The sequence below is a fragment of the Pipra filicauda genome, unplaced genomic scaffold, assembly GCF_003945595.2.
Source record: "Pipra filicauda isolate LSUMZ 115617 unplaced genomic scaffold, ASM394559v2 scaffold211_size2331000_pilon, whole genome shotgun sequence".
NCBI classification, from domain to species: domain Eukaryota; kingdom Metazoa; phylum Chordata; class Aves; order Passeriformes; family Pipridae; genus Pipra; species Pipra filicauda.
In genome coordinates this window covers 895,470-904,536 of record NW_024104323.1, presented here as the reverse complement: position 1 = coordinate 904,536, position 9,067 = coordinate 895,470, and the positions used below count along the sequence as shown (strand labels likewise).

The 9,067-nt window shown below is 53.2% G+C and overlaps 1 protein-coding gene across 1 annotated transcript in view; it reads left to right on the top strand.

Moving 5' to 3' along the window:
• Window positions 1–5,143: 5,143 nt before the first annotated feature.
• The window catches only part of TMEM211 (transmembrane protein 211), a 59,483-nt gene continuing 55,559 nt past the window's right edge, over window positions 5,144–9,067 (top strand). Inside the window, exon 1 of the mRNA XM_027743855.2 lies at window positions 5,144–5,460. Coding sequence (XP_027599656.2) covers window positions 5,173–5,460 — 288 coding nt within the window. The 5' untranslated portion in view covers window positions 5,144–5,172. The remainder of the gene's footprint in view (window positions 5,461–9,067) is intronic.

The window sequence follows — 9,067 nt, the reverse complement described above, 5'->3', positions numbered from 1 at the left end:
GAGAGGCGGCCATCTTTGATCAGGGCTAGGGGCGCCGGGCCGGGGGAGGCGGGGGCTGCCATCTTGGTTGAGGGCACAGGTGACCTGGGGACGCTGCGGCAGCTCGGGCGCGTCCCGTGGGCGCGGGTGACAGAGAGCCCTGAGGGCAGGGGACAATAACCCTGAGGGCAGAGGACAGTGGTCCTGAGGGCAGTGGACAATGGTCCTGAGGGCAGGGGAGAGCCCTGAGGGCAGGGGACAGTGATCCTGAGGGCTGGGGACAATGGCCCTGAGGGGAGGTGACAGCGGGCAAGTGTCATAGCAGGGCCACGAGAGCCAAGTGCCCTGCAAAGAATCTGGAGACCTCTGAGATGTGGCCCAAAATGTCCCCTTTGGCCACAGAGGCCGCAGCAGAGGGGACGGACACGGGGACGGATGGCCAGCTCCGGCCCCCATCCGACCCCTGCCCAGGGTCTGTGGGCTCTGCAGCCCCAGCTCTGGTCCCTCATGCCAAGGGCACATCGTGGCCCCGGTCGGTGCCTCGTTTGCTGCAGGAATGTGGCAGCTCCGTCATTCCATCCCAAACCACCAGGACACACCAGAAATCCCTGCCAGGCTGCATAGCGCCCGTCAGGACGTGGGGACACTGCCGGGTCCTGGCAATTGCTGTCTGATAAGTCAGTTCCGTCTGCGTCCCGGATCCTGCCACAAAAATCCTCTTAATTATCCTCCCGAGGCAAATCTGCTCTTTCCTCAGCCACCAAGGACGTTTGTCATTATAACTCAGCACTCAGGTTGATCTCTGAGGAGCAGAGCTCTCATATAAATGCTTTGCAAACACTGTATAAAGAGTGTTATTATAAATTCTGGTTTGTGTATGAGGAAACTGAGACACGGACCCAGAGAGCAGCTCTCCCCAAACCATACCTGATCCGTGCAGCAAACCATCCAGCCTTTTCCTGGGAATCTGCCGTGAGTGCCATGAACTCCAGCAATGGTGAGAAGGGAGAGACACAAACTGAGTCGCTTTCCTGTGGGATTTAGTGCTCCATACCAGGCAGGAATTACCTTTCCAAGCATACAACTCTCAGCCCAGTTCCTCTGCGAGGTGTTTTATGCCATGACATTTCTGGGCTCGATCCCCAGGACCTTGTTCCATGGGCCCAATTAACAAAACACCACGAGAATCCCAAAACAATCCCTGCAGGAGGTGCAGGGATCACAGGAGGCAGCTGCAGCTCTTCCTCTGCCATCCCCGTGTCACCCCTCTGCCATGTAACTGTCCTGCCCTCGGTGCTTGAGCCACGAGAAAATGATGTGATTAATAATCATTACGAAAGTTCCTGCACCATCTTTCACCCAAGTGTTGCAAAGCTCTTTACAAACACTCGGTAATTAACACTCATAAATTGTAAATTGCATAAAAGGTACATGGGGGTCTTACAGGGCTGGTCTGGAGCCGTCTCTTGGGCAGGATAGTGCAGCTGATCAACACCCTGTAGCAACTGCATTTTCTCTTTTGATATTATTTTTGTTAACTGATGCTCTTTGATACAGTTTTGTACACACGCCCAGAGGCTGGTTGGGGGATAATGAACTATCCTATATGGTTTCTGCATAATGAATGGAGTTATTTAATTGGCACATAACCTAAGAGACTGCTAGTAGACTAAAACATTCAAAACATGAGCAAATAGGAAAGAATGGGATGACTCAGGGAACACTGAATTAACAGCCTCTGTCAAAGAAATTTGCACCCACTCCTCTTGGGTTTCAATGCTGGGGTTGAAGAAGAATGCAGTGATTTACATCCTTTTCGATGGGTGAATTGCAGGCATTGCTCATCCCACTTGGTGAGGGAAACCTTCTATGTAACCTTCTCTGTTGCAACTCATTTTCAAACAGCAGCTCCTTTTCCAAAAACCTCATCCAACCTGTCAGAGTCTTTGGGATAATTCAATTTTCTTTGCATCAGATTCTGGATAACTGAGGAAACCTCAAGATATGAGGGTCTGACATGAATTACCTTTCCTGGATTAAAATTTTCTCCCTTTTCTGGGAATGTGGAGAAGGGCTGAAGCTCCAATCTGCAGTTGGTCACTGGAGATCTGAACTGGAAGAGTGAGTGACAGCAGGTTCCGGAGTCTTTAACAGCACGTGAGAGTTTAATTGTCTGAGCAATCAGCTGAAACATGACTTCAGGACATGGGTTGGCCAATGTCAGAGAAGCTGAGGGACTCCTCCCTGAATTAAAATATTCAAATAAAAAAAAAAGCCTCCCTGCCTGGTGATTTTTCCCTCTCCACAGCTAGAAAAATAAACAAACTTTAATAAGATCTAAATGGAGTGATCTTGTTTAGACAGAACTAATAAAGCAGAACAAGACTTTGGCGTCTTTGACGTGGGTAATTAATCACGGGGAACTGCCCTGCTCAGTTACAGCACAAAAACACAAATGTAACAAATCATGTTAGAGGCCATTCCCATTTCTCACATCTGTGGGACAGTTCATTTGTTTACATGTATTCACATGATGCTGAGATTCTCTCTCACATTTAGACTTCTCACTACTTTGGGAATACAAATAATAAAAACTATATGACTAAGGGCTTTAACAGCTGAGATCTTACTCTGGAATCAGTAATAATGCCCAAAATATATAAGGAGTCAAAAATGCCTTTGTACAGAAACACACTAGAGCTTAAAAACCATATATTCCAAACATTGCCATTGGAACTGTTAAAAAATAATACAATATTATTTCAAACAAATAATCAGACATCTTGCAAAATAAGCAATACAGGCATAATCACTAAGAATCCAAGAATTAGTGGGGGGGGAGAGTGGGAAAGATGCAGCACAGACATATATTTGTGCACAACAGGATGCTGGGGAAGCTGGAAAATGAAGAAGAAGGAACTGATACATCACAGCAGGGCTGCTCCGAAACTGCAGTCTCAGCAGCTTCAATTACAGACTTATATTTTTCTCCTTTTTATTTTTTTTTTAAATGGGAAAACAAGTGTCTGCATGCACATACAGAATTCCCAGCAAATTTGGATGTGGCTGACCTCAGTCCATGGGAACAGGAGGGTTGGTACTGGCTTCTCAACTCTGCTGGGGATTTCAAAGAAGAGAATTCTCCCAGTCCCAGCCTGGAAAAAAAAAAACTGGTTTCATTAAAACATTGCAACTCCTCCTTGTCTCCTTCCACTAAGCACATGCCCAAGCAGGGAGGTTTCTTCCTCCATGCCTGGTGGTTGGGCACAAGCAAGGGGTGACTCTCAGTGGGTGAGTGGGTGGGTTAAAACTTGAGGTTTGAAGCGTAAAATGGTGGGGGGGGAAAGGGGAAAAACAGGCTCAGTCCCAGCAGAAAGAGCTGCTGGAGATGTGCTGGGCAGCCGAGCTCTGGGGAAGGAGCACTGAGCAGGAGCAGAGACAAATAGAAAAGCCCTCACACACCAGGTTCTGAGCCATTCCCCAGGCTGCTCCTGCAGCAAGGAAGCCTTTTCTGCAGGGCTTTAGTGCCACTCCGGAATTATTCTGAATTAGTGAAAACAAAGCAGCTTGTTCCCACCTCCGCTCTGCCCACATGGAATTGCCAGAGCTGTGTGGGACTCACCTCAGATGACCTTTCTCCAATCCGCCTTGTTTTTCCCAAGTTTTTGGCCATTCTACGGTGTCCTAAATACTTGAAAAACAATAATCTCGTTTAAGTGGAAAGTTAAAAAAAATAATAATCTTGTTTAAGACCATTTTCTGCATTTCTCCATTTACGCTTTTTATTTTCCCCTCTTTGCTTTTCTAAATGCCTCAAGGAGTACAAGAAGTGATGCAGCACATGGCAGCTCTCGGGTATTTCTGCAACCCAGGGATATGGGGAAAAAACGAGGCTGAGTGTGATTTTGTCCGTTCAAAACTCTGGTGGAAGTCACAGGACAAGCAGCATCCCCATGGAGGATGTCCCACAGGACAAGACACACCCCCGTGAAGCCCAAACGCTGCATCCAGACAGAACCGCGGCGCGTTATCCCGGAGGTTGTGCCCGTGAACTGAGCTGGAAGTGCGGATGATTTGCCATCGGTTCGCTCCCGGGGCAGCCCGGCTCCTGCCGCAGCACTCCGGGCGCACACCAGGAGAGGGTGCCAAGCCCCCGGCTTCTGCTGCCGGGAACCGCACGGGTTTCCCAGCACTGCCGGGCTCTGAGCCCTCTCCAAAGGCTGCAACTGAGACACCAAGCAACGCACCCCGGATCTAAAGGAAAACCTTTTTTTTTTTAACAAAAATACCTTTAACTGTTTCAGCGGTGTCGGCAGTTAAGTGCCTCAAACACGGCTGAGGACGTTCGGGCGGGATAAAGATATTTTTTGCTATATTAAGAAAGGATTTGGCTCTTTTGGCTTGCGGCTGATGGACGTGGGTCCGCTCGGGGGGACAGCTGAGCTTCTGGAGGTCGAGAAAACCCCGTCAGATCTGCGAGGCGTAAGGACAAGACATCAATTCCTGCTGCACAGCGACAGCGACCAGGAGGTTTAGAAGGAATAAAACCTGATCCATGAAGTTTCAGAATGACTGTTGTAAAAATCCATCTGCACTGGGAGGCGCAGTTTTTACACCTAAAGTAAGCGCAGGCTCCCGGGCAGCCGCTTTGCCTCGCTCTCTCCCCACTCTGCCCCCAAGACTTTGGAGAAACCTGCGGGATTAAGGGATAGAATTGACATCGCTCAAAGCGAGCAGACCCCGAGCAGATCTCCCTCCCACGGAGGAGCCGAGGACCCCGCGTTTTTAAATCCCCCCCCCCCCGGTGACACCTGGGCTGCGAGAAACCCCCCGCAAACCCTCATTCCCCACGCGTGTCCCCGTCCGGGATCGCAGCGGGCGCGGAGCCGCAGCATCGCCGTCCGCGGGCACTGGTGGGGGGAGCGCGCGTGTGTTAAAAACATCACCGGCAACCGCAGGAATAAAACGACTCTTTAGCGGCCGCCCCGCAGCGAAACGGCGTAAAACAGCCCAAAACCGTGCGCGCAGGTGACCGCCCCGGGATTCCCCCCGCCCGCCGCGGGTGTCGCAACCGCGCCCGTGCTCAGCCGCGCCCCGCGGGGCGGGCGGCGCAGGCAGCGCGCAGGCAGCGCGCAGGGGCGCGGGCAGCGCTCCGGCCCCGCGCCCGGCCCCGCGGGCCGCCCCGCGCCGCCGATGCTGTCGGTGCCGGTGCCGGTGGCGGGCGCGGGGGCGGCGCGGGGCGCGGGCTCCCAGCCCCGCCGGCGCACCATGTGCAGCGGCGTCGGCTGCTTCTGGGCGCTGCTCTCCGCCGGCCTCCTGGCCGCCTGCGCCGCCGCCTTCCTCTCCCCGGCCTGGCTGCTGCCGCCCGGCCGAGCCGCCGCCGGCTTCGGGTTGCTCTGGCGCTGCGCTGGCCCGCCCCGGGGCTGCCACGGCTCCGCCGGCCCCGGCGGCTTCGGAGACATCCCCTCCGGTTCCTGGCAGGTGAGCGCCTCCCCGCCGCGGCACCCCCCACCGCCTCCCCCGGGCTCCCCGGCATCCCGTGTCACTTCCCCGGCATCGCGCCTGCCCTTCCCTGGATCCCGGGCATCTCCCATCACCGACCCGGCATCCCCCCCCTGCCTGCTTCGGGCTCCCTGGCATCCCCCGTCACTTCCCCGGCATCCTCTGTCACCTCCCCGGCATCCCGCTTGCCCTTCCCTCGGCTCTCTGGCATCATCCATCACCTCCCCGGTATCCCCTCTGTCTGCTTCGAGCTCCCCGACATCCCCAGAATCCCCCCCTGCCTGGTTCGGGTTCCCCTGCATCCCCATCACCTCCTCTGCATCCTCCCTTGCCTGCTTTGGGCTCCCCAGCGTCACCCCGTCACCTCCTGGTATCCCCCCAGACCTGCTCCAGACTCTCCAGTATCTTGGTCTTCCTCACGTCCCTGAGGACCCCCTGTCATCACTCCAGCATCCCCTGTCCTGTCCCCCAGACGTGTTCCAGCATCTCTGTCCTGCTCTGAGCATCCCAGGCATCCCCTGCATCCCCCACGCTGCCTTCGAGCATCATCTGCATCTTCCTGTGCTGCTCTCCAGCATCCCTTTCATCCCCTGCATCCCCCCATGTCCTTCCTCTGAGCATCTCCTCAGCACTCCCTGGGTATCCCACGGTCGCTGTGGGGTCACATCCCACTTTTGGATGCCTGGCTGTGCTTGGGGTGCTGCATGGAAGCCTCATGTTGGTGTGGGGGTCAGTGCAGCCCGAGTGAGGCCGTGGGCACGTCCCGGCCGTGCCACAGGTCCGACCCGGCCACCCCGCCCTGCCGGGGCCTCCCGTCCCTCCAACCTGCCCGGGCAGGTTCCTGCGGGAGGGAGGGAGTCGGGGGACAAGATGGAGAGATTTTGGTGCTTGCCAGCGGGGTATTGAGCATCACTTGCTGGCTGAGTTTGCCGAGGAGGAGGGAGCAGGGAGGTGGCTGAAACCGCTGCCCCTGGGACACCGGATCCTGAAATCGAGCCTGGACGGGGGGCACTGTGGTTGCCCCCTGCCCAGCCCCCCTGGGTGATGCTCTTACCAGGTTTTGGGAGGAAGGAGACCAAGGCCTCCCCGCTTGTCCCGTGGGGCCTGGGGTTGTCGTGGTGTCCCAGGGTGACAAAGAGCTGCCTGTCACACTGGGACCACACAAAGCCTGGTCCCAATATCCCGCCCCCTGCTTGCCCCTGCCCTTTCTTCCTCCTCTCCCTTCATTCTTAGCTTCTTACCCCGAGGTCGTGAGTGCGATTTCACTGCTGCTGCTCAGAACACACAAGCGTGGACTTCCTCCAGATCACAATACAGGGCAGCATCCCCGAGAGGTCGTGGCTGTGCCCGGCACAAAGGGTGTCAGCAGCTGGGGTGCTCAGCCTGCCGTGGAGCTGCGCTGTTATCTCTCCCAGGACACCGGGTCTGCCTGTGATTGCTTAAATCCCATCACGGTCCTTAAAATTGGCATTAAAGACAAATATTGTGAATTGCAAAGAAAAGAACCAGCTGTATAAACTCCTTCCTATTTATATAAAAAGGTGCAAAAATGCTCTTGTTTCCATGGGCTGGCCTTTGTTCAGATGTTTTTGCAAATGTGATGCAGATAAACACTCCCAAGTAATAACAAACTTTAAAGATAATGAAGCTCAGCAGTGACTCATTTGAACAAGCTTCAGCCTCTGAAAACACTGACATCCAGAATACAAAGTAGTGCAAAGCCTCTGAGCTTGGGCTGTGAAAGGATGAATATCACATGAATTGAGTGGAGTTTACAGGGGATTTTGGTGACATGTCCATGTCACCTTTATTAATACCGCCCAGATAATTAATGAACAACAAACCATGCAGTGGCTTTCAGAGGAAAGTGCTCCCCTACCACCTTTCTGCCATGATGACTGTGGGAATACCTGTTGTGATGGTTATTTGATGGGGTGGAATATGATAAAATATCCCTGACAGCTTTGCTGAGGCAGGTGACAGCTTTGGCTTTCTTGCATGAGCAGCCTCCAAGCCCACACGCCTCGGTGCTCAGGACGGGGGGAGCTGAGTGCTGGGAACCCTGTCCACGAGTTCGAGCAGGAGATTCTCCTTTTTGGAGAGATGGGGAAATTGTGGCTCTTTTTTTCTTTGCTTTCAGAACTGTGGCATTCATTTCCAATCTTTCAAGCAATCTGGTGGGCAGCTCCTTTTTTAAACGAAAGCCACGAGCCAAACATTGACAGGAATCCGGGAGCTTCTGAAAACTGCCCCCAGCGTTTGCTGAAGTGGCAGAGGCTGGTGAGGGGGGTGTGAGCTGTGGCTGTGGCTGGCAAAGGGAGCAAAAGGTGACACAGGGTCAAGAGTTCTTCTAGAATGAAGCTGGTGGCACATCTGGGGGGATGCTGAGAGCACCTGGGGAGGATGCTGAGAGCACACCTGGGGAGGATGCCCACCTGCAGCACACGGGGTGGGCACAGCCCACAGCCGGGGTGTCCGTCCCTGGGGAACGTTGTTCTTTTTGTTTCCTGAAACGTGCACGTTTCCAGCGGTTTCCCTGCTCAAATGTGCCGATTTGTTGAAGGGATGGGGGAGCCGTTCAGTCCTGCAAATGATCGTTAATGCCATTTGTGTGTGTGCAATTGGGGGATTATGTTAATCATGCTACAAATGATGCTTTGAATCATGTCTGGAGGTTAATTAACATGCCTTTCTTCTCTTAAGAGGGCCTTCATGTCTGCTTAGAGTTGCTGGCTTTTTTTCTGCTTCCTTTCATAATTACTTTGCAGCTCTCTAATATCATGGGTACCTTTAATTTAACCCTGTCAGTGCTCAGGCTGCTGAAGCTTTGCACCATGCTCAGCATCATGATGGTTCTTTGATGGATTAGAATATAATAAAATATTCCCAATGGCTGGAGATGTTGAGGACAGGCTGAGACCATGCAGGAGCTGATGGGAACTGGAGAGGGTCTGGCTGGAGCCAAGTGAGGAGAAAGGATGGTGAGATTGCCCAGCCAATTTATGAGTGAGGGCCTTACACAGACAGTTAATGGAAAGGAGGATCCATTGTGAGAAGTCCTGGAGCTGTGAGGGCTGGAGAGGGATGTCCCAAGGGGTGCAGGCACTGTGGGGAGAGGGGATTGCTTTGGGAGGCCAACAGGTAGAGCTGGGAGAAACCAGTGAACTTTTGAGCTCTGAGCTGTTTCACTGCATCTCAGTACTCTTCTTTTTCCTGGTGCCAGATCACTCTGTGCCTATGTGTACATGCAAAATAGTGCTTCATCCTGAGCTAATTTATCTTCTCTTTCAGTGGGAGCATTTGGCTCATGGGTTCCTGTCTCAGTGCTGCACTTTGGAAGCTAGTGCTGCCACATTTCAAATTTCTATTTTTATTTTTCCAGATAGTCTCCAATTATTTTCAGGCTTTGCCAAGCATGTAATCTAAAATAACAAAGACGCTGATCAGCCCATGATAGTCAGGGTAAAACCACATGGACCATTTGCCTATGGAGCCAGTGATGCCATGCTGAAGCAGAGCCCAAAACAACCTGCTCAGGATGGGGGGAAGGCTTTGTACGACCCCAGGAGTTCCTCAAGTGGGTCTT